The sequence below is a fragment of the Anabrus simplex genome, chromosome 9 (genome assembly GCF_040414725.1).
Source record: "Anabrus simplex isolate iqAnaSimp1 chromosome 9, ASM4041472v1, whole genome shotgun sequence".
NCBI classification, from domain to species: Eukaryota; Metazoa; Arthropoda; class Insecta; order Orthoptera; family Tettigoniidae; genus Anabrus; species Anabrus simplex.
In genome coordinates, this window is record NC_090273.1 from 84742964 (window position 1) to 84762018 (window position 19055).

General features: G+C 37.6%; 1 protein-coding gene across 1 annotated transcript in view; it reads right to left on the reverse strand.

The window, feature by feature from the left end:
* The window catches only part of Tps1 (Trehalose-6-phosphate synthase 1), a 223393-nt gene that overhangs the window by 106069 nt on the left and 98269 nt on the right, over positions 1 to 19055 (reverse strand). The window contains exon 10 of the mRNA XM_067153704.2: positions 735 to 891. Within this exon, the coding sequence (XP_067009805.1) occupies positions 735 to 891 (157 nt within the window). The remainder of the gene's footprint in view (positions 1 to 734; positions 892 to 19055) is intronic.

The window sequence follows — 19055 nt, forward strand, 5'->3', positions numbered from 1 at the left end:
TGTACAGTAGTAAAAAGGAAGAAAAGAAATACCAGGAAATACTGGACTTGTTGGATCAAAAGAAGAGAAGAAGGCAGAGGATTGCTGTCCTTGGTCGAAAATTACTTGAGGTTAGAAGACCAGCATTCATATAGGAATTCGGTGACTGCGTTTTCTGCCTCTCTTCTTGCATTTCTGTTGTGGTAAAGTGGCGTTTTAATTTCGTGCAAACAAGGATATTTCTGGTATTCGTATAGTAAAACGCTAACAGCTTCCTTAGTCCAACCAGATCCTGCCATTTTAGAAAGAAGTGTTTGTTTACAATCGAGCTTCACAATCTTCTCACGACGTAGCGCCAGCATCATCGTGATGTCAGCTTCGCTGATTGGTTCGTTTTCTAAAATTAATTTTATGGAATAGAACATGTGTGTTTGAGAGTATGGCTCTAACAAACAAAGCAAAACTCTCTGCTTTAGCTGCAATTATATGTTGTACAGTGGTAAAAAAGGAAGAAAAGAAATGCCAGGAAATACTGGACTCGTTGGATTTTATGAAAAGTTTTATCAAAGGTTTTATAAAACTTGAATTTGACCACGAGCAACAGAAATTTTATAAAATTCTATTATTGTACAATAAATTTGACAAAATTTTACCATGAGCAAGAGGCATTACTCTTAAAGAATAAGGAAGAGCAACAAAATGTTACAAAATAATTAAATATATGAAAACAGTCATACACTATCAGATGCATGTACCTGTGTAAGACATCTGCAGCTTGATGGATCTCGTATGGATTGCAGATTAATGCTTCGTGCATCATCTCACCTGCTCCAGCGAAGGGTGAGACAACAAGAACGCCAGGAGGCTCATTAATCTGGCATGCAACAAACTCCTTGGCCACCAGATTCATTCCTGAGTGGAAATAAAATCATTGTTCCAAGCTTCCAAGTCAAAACTGCAAGCTGTTACTAGCAAGCCATGAAATATTTCATGCAAAGCAAACATAGTACAGCCATGCAAATGCACCTACACCTGTAGATCTCTGATAATACTTTGTGGTTAACACATCTTCCAACTAAAGAAACCCCACACACATACCTACTTACACCTCTTTCAGGAACCAGAAATATAATTTCTTCTAAATAATTGTAAATATATAGGATGCTACTACAAAGTCCATCCATACTTTGTAGTTCGTAATTTTTTCCTCAGTTCCTTCCTAGGAATTCTTGGTTCAATAATTTATTAAAATAATACTGGTAGTACCAACCCTTATCTCAAATGTACATTATTGAATTATTGTATTGGTCCGAAGATAAGACAGACTTTTTATCCAAAATTTGGTTGTGAAGTGTGTGAATGACCTTGCAAAAACATCCATCACAATAAACATCACATCAAATCATCTGCAAATTCAAACACAGTGCTTGTATGGAATATTGCAACAGAGGCTGCAAGTATCTGGAAACAAAAAGCATGAAGAAGTGTAAAATCACGACTGCAGAACAATACAGTACCGGTATTTGATCTCAGTACACCTATATGCGACTACTGTTTGACCTTATAAGCATTCTTTTTTTTCATGTGAAATACTAGTATATATTCTATAATACTGTATTTCTTGTTTCTATAAAAGATCACTTAGAGCAAAAAGTACCAATAACCTTGGGATTTTGCTGTACCCACAAACACAAGTTACTCAAATTATCAGAACTCCATTATTCTAAAAACACATGTAACAGAAAGGCTGGAAGATTTAGTTTGGAAAAAAGTGTTGCACTCTTCAAGCTAAAATCTATTTTGAAACAAGGTGGCATAACCAATGTGCTTCAAGAAAACCACATGCAAAACATCAGCTGCCTGTTTCCACTGTAAGGTCCTGAAAGAAACCCCTCAATTATGCATATAAGCAATAAGAAAATGATACTGGTCATTCCAGGCTGGATTGTACAGTCTTCACTATGGGCAAGTTAGCAGAGTATTGGTGAATAGAAAACCATGAGCCAAGGTCCACACAGCTTGCCAATCAGGCAGGAGGGACCAGCAGCGCTGCATTACTGTCTAGCCACATAGGATTCCATTTTCCATTTTGGGGCCTTGCAGTGGAAATAGGTAGCTAATTTTTTTAATGTAATCTTCTTGTATAATATCGGTTATGCCATCGAAGTTTCAAGGCAGGTTTTGGCATGAAGGGTGACACTTCCCTTGTTAGATGAATCTAACGTGCGATTTTGGATTGCATCAGGACAAAAATGCACAAAATTTGTTTCAACGAGAACTATACTGGTATGCTGACAGCCGTACCTCTTATGATGATACACCATAATGAAGCTGAATTTATTAAATAGAACACAAGGTGTACATGTTGAATATTTACTCTGTATAGCTTTTTAAATCCATAAATTAGTCTGTCTCCTCCCCGTCCTTCTTTCTCTCTCTCTTTCTTTCTTTTTACAGCCTTCATATTTTAAAAAAGCGACTTATTTTTGGACCAATACAGCGCACAAACATTGCTGAGGATGATGTCTAAACTTTGCGCAAAGCAGGTCTGTGCCTCCATGGCCATACTCAGTACGGCAGACATGAAGGAAATTCTCTTTATATACCTTTTGGAAGCTAGGAATAAACAACATATCTTCCGATATTTATATTCTCAGTACTTCAATCTAGTTAATTTCAATAAAGCACACACATTAACATTTTAATACCAGAACTATAATTAAGAACACACACTTTAAGAGTATACATAAAAAATGATTCACAAACTTACAATATCTTCATAACTGAAGAAACATACTGTACAAGTGAAGTTTTTATGAATTTTACTCATTTTGATACACAAGATGCCCTGTTTGTTATCAGCATCCTATTAAAGGAATGCTAGGCTCTGCATAAAAATGTTTTGCATGCTCTATCAATTATGAGAAATCATTTGAACAAATAAAAACATCACAATGCTAGATAAATTTCAAGCAACTAGTGTTGACACTAGGAATGTGCAAACAATCAAGAACCTGTACTGGACACAAAGGGCAGTAGTTCAACTTGGGGAACTTGGGCATCGGATACTGACATTCAGAGGGGTGTCTAACAGAGATATTCCTCTCCCTTTATTCTTACAAGAGTATTCAAGAAATCTTTAGCCAGAACAAAAATGATTAAGATCAATGGAACACATCTCAGCACAATCAAGATATGTAGACAAAACCACTATTAGCGAATAATACTGAACATCTAAAAATATTTCTGAACAAAGTTTCTACAACTGGAGAAGCTATCGAGTCTCCTCATAACACAAGTAAAACCGAAATAGCAATCATCAGCTGTCAGAAATATGACAATGTCTTTCAAAAACTTCTTGAACTTGAACTACAAGTATCTGGGCTCCACCATCAGAAATAATGACTCGCACTGAAACAGCCCAGTCTATATTCCATAAAATGAGGTCACTCAATTGCAATAGCAACATCAACAACCTGAATTGCAGAATGGTTAAATGCTACACATGGTCAGTAATAATAATAATAATAATAATAATAATAATAATAATAATAAGTGGTGTGTGGCCCCCAGAGAGGCCTCGTGCAGGTCTTTAGACTCCCGTAGGCGACCTGCACGTCGTGATGAGGATGAAAGGATGATGAAGACGGCATGTACACCCAGTCCCCGCGCCAGGGGAGTTACCCAATTATGGTTAAAAATACCAACCCTGCCGGGAATCAAACTCGGGACCCCTGTGACCAAAGGCCAGTACGCTAACAATTTAGCCATTGAACCGGATGCCTTTATATGGAGCAGAGACATGAACACACTAATCTGAAACTATCAGTTGGATACAGGCATTTATAATGAGGGTGTATAGAAAAATGCTTCGACATCCTGGGTTGACAAGGTCACAACTAGGGCCCAGATTTTTATATAATATCAAAGTACATAAGAATGTAGTAAATATCAGTGAAATATGCAATTAAATATGTAATAGTATTAATGCACTTAATTTAAAATAAGTTTGTATATTCCTTTTATTGTGACTTACGATTATGATATGACAAAATAGTTTTAAATACCTCCATATTTTATGACAAAGTCATTGTTGTTTCTTTAGATAATGTATAGTCTACAGTTTTCTAATTTTGACAGTATTAAAAAATCAAGTTAAAGCCACAATCAAAACACTTCGATATTTGAAAATAATGTCTTACACAATAAATTGTGGAGTATATTGTGCAATGTATTGTTGTAGTTAATTTCCTGTTGCCCTCATGCCCTGAAAGTGAAACAAACATTACTAAATAAGGTTAATATAGCTTCTGTCTTTAAATCCCTATTAAGTAACACAATTAGTATGGTAACTTTTTAAAAAATCGTGATGCGTCACCAAGTACTTCTCCAAGTTTTCCATTGTAATGTTTTGGCGCTTTCTTCTTTATTCGAATCAGAAGTACAACAGAATAATACTACGTTTAAAAGAAACAAACTATATACACAGATATATACAAGTAAAAGGTCTTCAACAATATATATCATACAGATCTCACACCGATTCGGCCCAAAATTTGGCCACTTCAAGGGCATTTGGATTGGCCAGCACCAAGTCTTCCATTGTGCAGTTTGATGGGCACAATGGGCAGCATAGCAGGTGTTTGGTTGTCTGAAGTTCACCACAGTCACAAAAGGCCGTATCGATGGGGAAGTTCCATTTATGTAGATTCGCTCTGGTTCTACCCACTCCAGATCTAAGTCTGTTTAAGGACCTCCAAGTCAACCATTCCTCAGTGTGACCGGGAGGCAACACTTCCCGTGGTTCCATCCATTTCAAGAGGCCACAGGTCTTTTGTTTCCATTTGGTAATCCTGACTTTGTCCGATGATCCTTCCAGGTGTTCTGAAGATGTTAAAAAAGCTTTCCTCGACTTCAGTCTTCGATGGGCAGGTTGGTATCCAAAGAGTGGATGTGAAGGCATTAGATTTGTTTTAAGTCTTTCGTTATTAGCAGCAACCTCTCTCCTGACATCACAAGGAAAGGTAATTGATTTTCACGAGAGGAGTTGGCTTCAGGACACCAGTAATTATTCTACAAGTTTCATTGAGTGCCACATCAATCTGTTTTGCGTGGTCAGATTTGTACCAAGCTGGGCAGGCATATTCACCGGCCGAGTAACATAAGGCTAGTGCAGTAGTTCTAACAGTTTGTGGATGTGTGCCCCAAGTAGATCCAACAAGTTTCCTAAGTAGTGTGTTCCTGGAAGAGACCTTTTGTTTTACATTCATACAGTGCACCTTGAAGGTGAGACTGCGATCGAGGGTGACGCCCAAGTATTTGGGATGGAAGCAGTGGTCTAGCGTAGATCCATTCCATGTCACAACAAGTTTTCTGTTCGCTTGTCGATGTCGTAAATGGAATGCACAAACTTGGGTTTTGCTCGGGTTTGGCACAAGTTGGTTTTGATCATAGTAGTTGCCGAGTTCTTCTAGGGCAGCTTTCAGGGTGCATTCTATCGCTTCAAAACTATCTGACTGGACAGCGAGAGCAAGGTCATCAGCTTAGATGAAACTCTTGGTGTCTTGAGGCTGTGGCTGATCATTTGTGTATATATTAAATAACAAAGGTGCCAGTACACTTCCTTGAGGCAAGCCGTTCTTTTGAGTTCGCCAACGACTTCGCCGACCCTGAAATTCAACAAAGAATCGGCGGTTATGAAGAAGTGTAGCTACCAGTCGTGTTAACTCAAGATCTTTAGTAAGATTGTGAAGCTTTTTTAACAGGAGTATGGTTTACCGTGTCATACGCCGCTGTGAGATCAACAAATGCTACGCCTGTGACTTTTTTTAACTCAAAGCCATCTTCAATGTGCTGAGTTAGATGCAAAATCTGGGAGGTGCAATTTCTTCCAGGTCAATCCTGACTGCTGTGGGATAAGAAGTGGGTCAATAACTTCAGTGAGGCGATTCAAAATCATTCGTTCCATGATTTTATACAAGTGGCATAGAAGAGATATAGGTCTATAACTTTTTGGATCTTCAGGGTTTTTGCCTGGTTTTAGGATTGCAATCACCCGTGCCTTCCGCCAAATCTTCAGGATGTTGTATGATGGTAGGCATTTGTTGAATAATTCCACAAGCCACAATTTTGTTCCAGAACCGAAGTGCTTTATTTGCTCAGTGCAGATATCGTCCAAACCTGCAGCTTTACCATTTTTGCACATTGTAATACCAGTTTCTAATTCAGTGAGATTAAATGGTCTGGCTAAAGTACTGATAGCCTCAGATTCCCCGGTCACAATTTTTGACTCTGATTTCCTAATAGTTGATCGTGATTTGCCATTATTAAGCAACTGTGAAGCAATATGATTAGCTGTGACATTAGCATGGACTGAGCATTTAGTAGGGTCACTGTTCAGTTTTTTCAGAAGCCTCCAAGCCTTTTGACTATTAACTGAGAAATCTGTTTCCTCCATCAGTTTCAACCAAGCTTTCCTTTTGTTTTCTGATATTGAAGAGAGTAAGTCATGTCCGGCTGAAATTGTCTCTTTGCTGAAAGGGTTTACTTCAAAGAGGGCAAGGTACTTCTCTAGGTAGATTTTTGCATCAGCAGTTAAACCTTGGTAGTAATGTGTTCTGCAACCTCTGGGTATTGATAAACGTGAGGCTCTCGATACTGCATCAACGAAAGTGTCGTAAGATTCTGGTTCTGGAGGAATCTCCCTGATAAAGCTGTCAAGTGTGCTGCTGAACTTTTCCCAATTAGCCTTTTTGAAGTTGAACCTTCTCCGAAAAGGTACTGTAATCAGTCGTGTTACAGTGGTTATTTGGCTCATAATAGGGCGATGTTGAGAGTTGGGTAGAGGAGAACAGACTGATTTCACACACTGCTGAGATACATGTTCACTGGCGAAAATAAGGTCTGGATTATAACCACGTTTCCATCGACCACTGTTGAAACTTGGTGGAAGCTTACTGTCATGTATAAGGTTAAGTTGAAAATTATCAGCCCACAGCAATACAGCATCCCCATTTCCATCATCATGTGCATAACCCCAAACTGTACTAGGACTGTTCAAATCACCGACTACAAATTTCGTAGTTTGCTTGCAAAAGTTATCAGGGGGCATAAAGGAAAAATCAATACTTGGTGGCTTGTACACTGATGAGATAGTGCAATTACTAAGCTGATCCAATAAAGATCTCTTCTAGGCTGAGAAGGACCGTTCAACATTACAGGAAGTACCAGTTGCATATTTTAAAAGGTAAAACTAGCTGAGTGAAATATCTTCTAGGGACTCTTCTTGTTCACCACAAATGATCTTGCAAACAGATCACCGACTACACTCTATTCACGAAAAGCACTCTGAGAATCACGTACTGATGCTGCCAACACACGAAGAAATGAATCAACAATTGACTTAAAAGGTTCAAAATGATCATTGTAGAAACTAAAAGCTTAATCCAAGTGCTCTATAGGCTCAGGTGGCAAGGCTGTGTGTGGTAATGTCCTTTATAATATTGAACTCTCGTTGGGGCTTTCACAAATACTTTTATTGTTGGCGCTATTAAATTATTTAAGTTCATAAAATTACTTCTCACTTCTTTAGCGACATAATGTGTGTGCTAAACATGTGAAATGAACAGTGTTATGGTAAAAAAACTTGCAGTGTTCTAGAGGCTTTCAACACAGCATCTGATTACAAAACAAGTACTGTATCTGCTTGTATGCCTTCAAGGTCATAAAACTTCCAACCTGCTGTCAACAAATCGTGCAATTTTTGCATTGTATATTTGTTCCAGGATGGTTGCCTAGTTCTACTTCCTCTTAAAACAATAATCACCACCACCACCATCTCAAACAGATTAGTGACTTGGAGGGGGCTTCTGGATCCATTTTCTGAACAATGTTGGCAATGTAGCGTCCCAAGGTACCTGTTTCATCTTCTGCAATACAGATACAGGAGTTCTGAATATCACTTCGCATAGAATCATCTGGAATGGGCCTACTGCAATATATTCCAAAAAAATTAATGATATTCTGACACCTGAAGTTCGTTCCACATTGAATGTTGCAGCTGCCATTGCCCGACACAATTCTTTAAAAAAGCTCACTTTTTCAGCTTGACTGTCCCATTTAAGTTAAGAGTACTTGCTAGAGGACACAAGATGTTTATTGTTTATGTGCAAATGCACTATGAAAATGTTGATAAAGTTGTGACTTTATGGAACACCCTATAGTTTTGTTACACATTTGGAACATTACCACTTTCCCATCTGTTGTAAAACATTCCTCAGTACTGTAACAGTATCAGCAGTATAGATCCTCCCCAACGACCTTTTTGGATTGGTATGAAACTATAGAAATTTGTGTCAACCGGCTTTTAGCCAAAGAACTCTAATTCACGTAAAGCAGCGTTTGCTGTCACATTATGCCTCTGCCCAGCTGCGCACGCGCTACGAGCTCCCTGACGAAACTACACTTCCTAGTGTGCGGAAGCGTTAGTACGAACTGAGAAGCCATGATGTGTAGAAGCAGAAAGGCTTTCTGCGCTATGGCGTGGGATCTTATACTAGATCCTGGGTGAACTTCACCTTCATCGGGATCATTACCCGTCGTGTTTGTGATTGACCTTCGGCCTAGATATTTCTACTACCTTTGTTTTTCATAAAAAAGCTTCTGCATTCCTTCGTGGAGACAGTAAGCTGAGTCGCCTCGTGATAACACCATCAATAATGGCCAGGTTTGAACATTTGAAATTTTTTTGTCTGGAAAAGGTATGTACCTATGGAATTATATTCTGATATTCACTGAAGAAAAAGTGTGTTGTGTATGCCAGAAGTACTTTAATCAGGTCGAGCACAATAATTTATTTATTATTTACAGAGTTTACGCCCACATTGGGGCACTTAAATCAGACTACAACAAATTTGTCTTCCTTTTCTTCTCCCAAAAAGTCTTGAGTCTGGTTGACCTGGCTGCCCTCTCCGCATCCGTTATAACATATTGTGTCCTCTGTACAGTGGTCAGAGGAAGCCTGATGCATTTATTCTTCAAAATACTTTTCTCGCCTCTGTTTTCTATGGTTTGCATGGTAATATTCAACTCCTCCAAATCACTTTGAACTTCTTTAAACCAACTGTTTTTTGATTTACTATTCCAAAAGTAATTAAATAATTGTTTTAAAACTCTGTTATCACTTAGTCGAAATATATGACAAAAAAAGGAAATTCTTCTTTTTCTCATCGTGTCTGTGATGGACTCACTTTCCCGATAGATAACCTCATTCGGCAACAATCTCCACTGTCCATCCACCTGATGTTTCTTGTTTATGATCGTCCTGAGTATCCTTCGATCAACTCGTAAGCGTTCTGTTGTTGATCTAGTATCGAGTTTAAATAATGTTTCACAAGCATAAGTTGCTTCTGGTTTAATAACAGAGTTATAATGCCTAAATTTAGCATTAATCGAAAGACATTACTTTTTGTATGTAGGCCAAGTTATCCGCTGTGCCTGCTTCAGTTTATATATTCTGCTCTCTATTGATGGTTTTTCATTGCAATTCCAAGTGAGATTTTCACCCAAATATTTAAATTTACTTACAATTTCAATTCTTTTATTATTATTTAATAACAGCTCTGGATTTGAAGTTCTGAAAGTAGGCATTATTTTTGTTTTATCATACGAAATTTGCAATCCAACTTTTTTTGCTACATTTGCAAGTTCTTCCAATTGAACTTTAGCCTCTTCAAAACCATTTGCCAGTATCGCAAGATCATCCGCGAATGCCAAGCAGTTTAGTTTGATATTTTTTCCAATTTTGACTTTTGGAGGACATAACTTAGTCCACTCTCGCATGACCTTTTCCAATACACAATTGAACAATAATGGCAAAAGTCCATCTCCCTGGCGGAGGCCTGTTGTAATTGCAAATGATTTAGATAACTCATTTCTGAATCTAACTTTAGATCGAGTATTCTTAAGAGTCATACCAATCAGGCTAATAAGTTTGGAATGTAGACCAAATTCCTGAAGGACATTCAACAGTGATTCACGATGTATACTATCATACGCCGTTTGAAAATCAACAAACGTAATAACTAAATTTTTGTTTCCAGATCTATGATGTTTCATAATCCATTTTAAACTGATGATTTGGTCAGGGCAGCTTCTTCCTGGACGAAATCCACCTTGATATTCCCCTAGTTCACAGTCAAGATGTCCCTGTATTCTGTTATAGATAATCTTAGATAAAATCTTATATGTAATATCCAATAATGATACTCCCCGATAATTCCACTCTTCAGGCATTGTAGCAGTATTCCAAATATCTATAAGATGTTTATGTAGATTCTGAACGGTTTGGTCATTAGCATTCTTCCATACCTCTGCTACGATTTGGTTCTCTCCCGGTGCTTTATAATTTTTAAGGGAATCAATTGCTGCTCGTACTTCATTATAAACGGGCGGTGTAACCTTTTCTAAAGGTATCCTATTTTTTGGATGTGTGTCATATTGCAGATATTCTGAAGGTTCCTCACTGTTAAGTAAGTTCTCAAAGTATCTAGCTAAAATTTCCGCATTATCTTGATTAGTATGTGCCTGTTTTCCATTAGTATCTCTCATTAGGAGTGTTGGGAGAGTATAATTTGTTTGGTATTGCCGAAATGTTTTATAGTAATCTCTTGTCTTATGTTGAGTAAATGCTTCATCAATAGAGTGTAAGATCTCCGTGTGATAATTTCTCTTAACCCTTCGGATGATTTTAGCCGTATGTCGTCTAGCAGTAACAAGTTCTTCGCGTGACTGTTCTATTTTCCGTTGTTGATCAATCAACCATGCCTTGTGTCTGTGTTGAATCGCTGCATCGCACTCCTCATTCCACCAATCATAATAATAATAATAATAATAATAATAATAATAATAATAATAATAATAATAATAATAATAATAATATCGAATTCTGACTTGGCGTTGTGAGTGCTCACGTGTTACTAAGTGATGCATTCTACTAACCAAATTATTCCTCGATGCGTGAAAAATACATGGTGAACTGGTTGACAAAATTCAATTGTATATCTAATAATTTTCATTTTAGGCCTGTATTGTAATATTTTCTTGTGAACCAAGGTGACTTTTCCAAGGTATTGCCCTTATTACGTTTTCTTTCTTATTGGAGTTTTCCTGCCTGTATTTCGTGTGCAATTCTGCTCTTTTTGTATGTTTTCTTGCCAGTCTGTGCTTTGCTGGACATATTTTTCCTTGTGGCGGGTTCTATTCCTCCTTGCTCGGGGAGGAGGCTTGGCGTTTTGGGTTGCCTTAGCAACAGGATGTTGATTCGATTGTTGTTGATGATTGAATGGAGTGAACCGATACATGTGGATTTGCGTTGTTTTCGGTAATTATAAACGGTCTGGTGGAATCTGTTGGCGATATTTGTCTTTCTTTAATTCATTTTCGCCACCTATTTATCTTACTATTTCGTTTGTGGGGATGCATGTTTACACTTCTCTTATAAGTAATTACCTGCCTTGGGACAGCCCCCTGGTAGTAATGGTGTTGAATACTCGAAGTGATGAAGGCGAAGTGAACTCCTCAGCATCTAATTAAACCGTAGTTTAGTTTATTACAATTAAAGTTTAATTTAATTTTTTTAACCAGTGATCGATCACAAGTTTATGTTAATTCTTTCACAATTTTATATTAGTTATCGGTAGTATTTGGTTAGAAAGGTATGGAGGTCAACATGTTATCTGATTTATTTTGTTGCAAATCATTTTCCTATTTTCTCAATTAATTTAATGCTTTCATGTTATCTGATTTACTTGCTTGCAAATCATTTTTCTATTTTCTCAATTAATTTAATGCTTTCATGTTATCTAGTTTATTTTGGTTGCAAACCATTTTTCCATTTTATCAATTAATTTAATGCTTTCATAGGATTTAATTTCCATAGGATTTTTATTTTCCTCTTTGAGTTGTTGCAATTTAATTCCTTATAAATTCATTTTGTGTTACCAAGACGTTGTTTTCAATTTCACGGATTCAACGAAGCACTGCCACTGTCCATTTTTCGTATTTTTGACCACGGCCTTAAGCCGCTTCCTTCCTATGTTTCAGGTAAGTGTGTTTTTCTCCTTTTGGTGATTTTATGCTGTGTTATGTTTGTTTTTACCTGACTGCTTTTGGTCTCCCTCATTCTTGTGTTCGCTTTAACTCCCTTTGGGGGCGAATACACTACTAACCTTCTCACCTGGGGGCCTCACTCCTAGGCGTGTAAAGTTTTCTGCCCATCGTCCAAAGGGCTGTTTTGATGGCCTTGAGGACGGTGCCGGTTAGAGTACTCGACCACTGCCATAGTTTTCGACCCAAGATTAGATGCAATTTGAGTCATTTTTAACAAGCCCACTTAACAGACGTTAACAGACTAAACAGAAAACCACTAATATACACTCGTCAGCAGCCTGGAAAGTCCATGTACCATTTCCACCCCATTGTCTTGTCTCTGCCACATTCTTTGCTTTCCCCTGTGCCTTAAGATTTCCAAGCAAAATACTTTTGTATCTTACACATAATGGTATTTATACTTACCTGACACCCTACCCGAGCCTCGCACTAATAGCCTGCTTTCAATTTGTAACAAGGTTAAATGATTAATAAAATTAACCTTGTCATCTCAGAATCTGAGAAAATATTAGTGCTGTTTAATGGAATCAAGACACTCGGACCTACTGTATTTCACACCCAAAGGTTAGAAATACCTATTTTAAATTAACTAATTCTCTTAAACCAATGTTAGCAATTGAAATATATTCTATATGAGAGGAAACTCATTAATTTAATTATTTTACAATAGTCTGAAAATTAAGTGAGCCAACACATTTTTTTTTCAAAATTGAATAATTGTCTAGATATGTACAAAAATGTTGCATTCTTCACATAAGTAAAAATATGTAAAATGAAACACAGGCACAACCACGGTTACTAGACTAGAAGGTAGGGGTCATGCGCAATATCACTTTGGCTGGTGATGTCAGCTGGTTGCCAAAGGCCGTGGGCAGGCACAGCGCATGACCCATTGTAACCGTGCTTTTCTGTTAATGATTTGTTTGTGTTTATTTAACCACATGCTTCATATTTTCAGGTTTTCCCAAATATATTTGTCAGTTGTTTTATCTGGGCATATACCTAATCAAGTTTTTAATTTATTTCAGTATTTTTCAGATTATTACAACTAATATAATAATATTGCACTTAACACAAACTATTTACATAGTTTTCTCAGTACTAAATAATCTTTCGCCTTGCAAATAAAGTATTTATGGATTGGTTTTTGTATTTTCTATCTGTCCAGTGATTCTGGAAATGTTTTTATATGTAGTTTTATTTCCGAAACTCGTCATCATCATCATCATTTCCCTTTATACAGCTGTAGCCGGATAGGGGAAAATATGGTTCCTCTCCACTTTCTTCGGTCTTTCCACCACTCATCCAACACTGTGTCCCAGTCCAGGTTTCTTTCTATAATACTGCATTGGATTGTGTTCTTCCATCTCAATCACGGACGTCCATGGCCTCTCCTTCATTGCATTTGCATTTCCATCACCTTTTTTGGCATTCTTTCATCACTCATTCGCTTTATGTGCCCAAACCATCTTAGTCGGACCTTCTCTATTCTAGCATTCATTTTTTCCATTCCAATTTCTTCCCAGATTTTCTCATTCCTTATTTTGTCTTTTTTACTCTCTGTATCACTCCTCAAGAACTTCATCTCGGCTGCCTGTATTCGACTGTCATCCTTCTTTGCCAATGTCCAAGTTTCTGCTCCGTAAGTTGTTATGGGTACATAATACATCTTGTACATAGTTTCCTTTGCTTCCAATGAAACATCTTTGTCCCATAGCATGTTTCTTACACCATGATAGAAACAGCTTCCAGCTTGAATCCTTTTACTAAACTCAGCATACAGTAAAGCATTCTCCATTAATTCACTCCCCACGTATTTGAAAGTCTCCACTACTTCACGGGCTTGTCTGCAAGTCTAATCTGACCTTTCCCTTCTTTCTCCCGTCTAGTCATAACAAGACTTTTACTCTTTTATACAATTATTTTCAATCCACATTCTTTGATCTTCCCATTCACACATCCAACTGCTCTTGAACCTTTATGTCCTCTTCTCCCCAAATCACAATATCATCTGCAAATAACATGTTATTTTCCCTTCCTCCATATGTTGCTTTTGCTGTTCTCATGATGTCACCCATTACTAATGTAAACAGGATTGGCGACAGAACACCTCCCTGTCTGAGCCCACTAGTGATTTTGAACCAATTTGTCCTGCAATTTGTGTTTGCACGCAACTACAACATTCCTTGTACACTGCCATGATCATTTTTATTCATCCCTGTCCTATTCCTTTTTGCACCAGACTGTCCCAAACTTTAGTCCTGGGGAGGCTGTCATATGCGTTTTCAATGTCAATGAATGTCATCACCATATCATTCCCATACTCCCATTGCTTTTCCATTAGTTGTCTCATAAGGAAAATGGTCTCTATTGTTGACCTTCCACTTCTGAAACCAAACTGATTTTCTTGTATCCGATTTTCAACCCTCAACCGTATTCTACTTACCAATATCCTCTCCATTATCTCAGCAACATGGGATATCAGAGTAATTCCCCTGTAGTTCTTCAATACTTTATCGCCTTTCTTGAAAATTAGGATGATTATTCCTTTTTCCCAATTCTTAGGGATTCATTCTTCCAGACAGTCCTGAGAACTTGATATGTCCACTGCAGGCCTACAGCTCCAGCTACATTTATCATCCCCACTGAAATTCTATTTATTCCAGCAGTTTTTCCATTCTTCATCTTTCTTACTGCCATTTAAATTTCATTCATTGTAATTTCTTTATCCATTTCTTCATCAACTAATTGCCTTTCCTGGTCGACCATTGAATGACAGTCATTAGTTTTCACGTCCAGCAACTTCTGAAAATATTCTCTCCATCTATTTATTATTTCTTCTGGCTTTGTTAATATTATGCCACCTTCATCCTTCACAAATTTGGTGTTTACTTGATCTCTCTTTTTATTTCTTAAAATACCATTCAGTAATTTCTTGCTGCCCTGCATATCATCTCTCAATTTCTGTACGAATAAGGCCCAGCTTATCCTCGTTTCTTCCTCCACTACTTTCTTGGTCAAATTCTTTGCCTCAACATATTTTCTTCTACTTTCTTCAGTCTTAGGTGTTTTCCATGCTTTTCAGGCCATTTTCTTTTCGTTCATTTTAATCTTTACCCTATCATTCCACCAGTGTGTCTCCGTCCTTCACATGTCATGATGTTCTCCCACATACCTTTTCTGCACATCTAACCAGTGCTTCCTTCAATCTGAAACTATTCACTAAAAATTAAAGAAACATGACCAATCACACGGGTATGATTTTTAACGTTGTTTTGGGGGATTGTTTGTGTTAAATAGTATTGTAAACACCTGGTATGTTTTTATATACAAGTAATTACTTATGCATGTGTATTGGCTGATGGTATATCAGTAGGAACAAATTACTTCTTCCACCATACCAGAGATCAATTAAGAGACTTTGACAGGCTTAGACCGTATAGAACTGTGATACGGAAAAAACCCTGTCAGAAAATGAGATAAAAGGATCAATATTTAAAGACACCTAATAAATGCTCATAAATATTATGATGGTAGTAAGTGGTGGTGGTGGTAGTGGTAATTATTGTTTTAAAAGCAAGTACAACGAGGCAACTATCCTCTATTAACACTTATAAGAGGGAGTTATGGCATTTTGTTTTACCCACAGGTAGAGATAACAGCTCAGCGGCTTTCAGTACAATATGCCTCTCCGTTCCAGTCACAAGAACATGCTTCATTGAAAGCTTGTGCGCATATTGTAGGTATTCACCCTCACTTTGCATTTCGCTTGCCTATCATATCGACATACGTCCATAAAAGTTTAATGCTGCAAGATCTGTTGATCGATAAAAGCTGCGTGGAAGGAAAAAAAGGGTTTCTAAAGAGTGGAAAAAGGAGAAATTCTCCCAATCTTCATTAACGAAGGTGACAAGTGTTGTAGGAAGTTACTTCGATCCATCCTGCAGCAAAGATTTAGGAAAGAGTCCTTGAATGTAAACTGAGGAAAATAGTGTAGAAGAGGAACAGCATGGTTTTCGAAGGGAAAGATCAACTGTAGACCTGATCTTAAGTACAAGACAACTGGTTGCACAATAGGCAGTTGTGTTTATGTTTCGTAGATCTAGACAAAGCATATGACAGGGTACCGACGGAAAAGATGTTCACTATACTGGGGGACTATGGAATTAAGGGTAGATTATTAAAAGCAATCAAAGGCATTTATGTTGACAATTGGGCTTCAGTGAGAATTGATGGTAGAATAAGTTCTTGGTTCAGGGTACTTACAGGGGTTAGACAAGGCTGTAATCTTTCACCTTTGCTGTTCGTAGTTTACATGGATCATGCTGAAGGGTATAAAATGGCAGGGAGGGATTCAGTTAGATGGAAAGGTAGTAAGCAGTTTGGCCTATGCTGACGACTTGGTCTTAATGGCAGACTGTGCCGAAAGCCTGCAGTCTAATATTTTGGAACTTTAAAATAGGTGCAATGAGTATGGTATGAAAATTAGCCTCTCGAAGAGTAAACTGATGTCAGTAGGTAAGAAATTCAACAGAATCGAATGTCAAATTGGTGATACAAAGCTAGAACAGGTCAATAATTTCAAGTATTTAGGTTGTGTGTTCTCCCAGGGTGGTAATATAGTAAGTGAGATTGAATCAAGGTGTAGTAAAGCTAATGCAGTGAGCTCGGAGTTGAGATCAGTAGTATTCTGTAAGAAGGAAGTCAGCTCTCAGACGAAACTATCTTTACATCGGTCTGTTTTCAGACCAAATTTGCTTTACGGGAGCAAACGCTGGGTGGACTCAGGATATCTTATTCATAAGTTAGTAACAGACATGAAAGTAGCAAGAATGATTGCTGGTAAAAACAGGCAGGAACAATGGCAGGAGGGTACTCAGAATGAGGAGATAAAGGCTAATTTAGGAATGAACTCGATGGATGAAGCTGTACGCATAAACCGGCTTCGGTGGTGGGGTCATGTGAGGCGAATAGAGGAGGATAAGTTACCTAGGAGAATAATGAACTCTGCCATGGAGGGTAAGAGAAGTAGAGGGAGCCCAAGACGACGATGGTTAGACTCGGTTTCTAACGATTTAAAGATAAGAGGTATAGAACTAAATGAGGCCACAACACTAGTTGCAAATCGAGGATTGTGGCGACGTTTAGTAAATTCACAGAGGCTAGCAGACTGAACGCTGAAAGGCATAACAGTCTATAATGATAATGTATGTGTATGTATGTTGGTTTTACGTCGCATAACACAGATGATGTTCTGGCGACAATGGGATAGGAAAGGCCTAGGAATGGGAAGGAAGTGGCCGTGGCCTTAAGGTACAGCCCCAGCATTTACCTGGTGTGAAAATGGGAAACCACGGAAAACTATCTGCAGAGTTGCCGACAATGAGGCTTGAACCAACATTATTATTTTTATTATTATGATTAATATTATTAATTTTACTTTGTATACTTATAACTACTTTCTAGCTAGCAAAATGATCACATTAAAAGAAAAGAGAACCGGGCTGAGTGGCTCAGACAGTTGAGGCGCTGGCCTTCTGACTTCAACTTGGCAAGTTCGATCCTGGCTCAGTCCGGTGGTATTTGAAGGTGTTCAAATACATCAGCCTCATTTTACTGGCACATAAAAGAACTTCTGCGGGACTAAATTCTGGCACCTCCGAAAAACGTCAAAAGTACTTGGTGGGACGCAAAAAAAAAATTTTAAAAAAAATTAACTATTATTATTATTAAAAAATGAAGATTATTATGTCTGCCAGTTTAAATTTCCGGTAGATCAAGTTTCAAATATTTCCAAAGACTTCATGTTATGAATAACAGTATATACAGAATGCATATTCTCGTCATAGGCTGATAGCTCAATCCATACAGGGAATTATTTTTACAGATTTGTTCTATATATCTACATTCATTACTTACCCACAAAACTGAATGTGATACGGATAGTATCCCAACATTCTATACTAAAAATAATGACTAAGATACTAAAAGGTGAGAGAGGGGAAGAAATCAGAGTACGAGTGGAGTTTGGTAATCAAATTCAGAAAATATGTTTCACATAATATAAATCAATTTATCTAACAGGATTTTCCAAGTGAAACAAAAAAAAAAAAAAAAAAAAAAAAAAAAAAGAGAGTAGAAAACAAATGTTTTATCACCAGATTGAGGTATTGTACTGCATTCTCTATAATGATGGTATTCAGTTTTTCAATAATGCTTATATTACAGCACTGCAATAACGATTGTGTGTATAAAGTCTGTCTAGGTAACTGGATAACATAGATGTATTCTTGTGTGTTTAGCATTTTCAGGACAGATCTTGCTGAAAGCATGGGCTTTGGTAGAGCCTCAATTATATTACCATTATGCTTTCAACTCTAATGCTTTATAAAACTTTGGTAGAATGGGTAGTCCCTGACACCAGAGCACGAGGAGGACCGAGAAATAGAAGTGTTACAGTCTTCATGCCGAAACCTATCTAAAAGCTTTGGTGACAGAACAAATGTGCTACGAGAAGACAACACACAAAAAATTAGCTGCTTTTTCCACCGCAAAGGTCCCAGACTCAAAGTTGGAATCCTACATGGCTAGACAGTAATAGAGTACAGCTGGACATCCCTGCTTAACTGAACAGCATGGAGCACATACAAATAGTTTTCACTTCCTGCCGCTCCACTGCTAACTTGCACACAGTGAGGGCTCTACAATCCATCCTGTGGCAATTAGTATCATTTTCCTACTGCTTACATGCATAATTCGGGGGTTTATTTCAATGCCTTTCAATGTAAATAGGTAGCCTATCTTCTGCATGTGGCCTTCTTGGAGCATGAGTTATGCATCAAAGATTCAAGGTAGATTCCAACATGAAGGATATGACAATTCCCTTTAAGTTTGAGAAGTCTACTTGT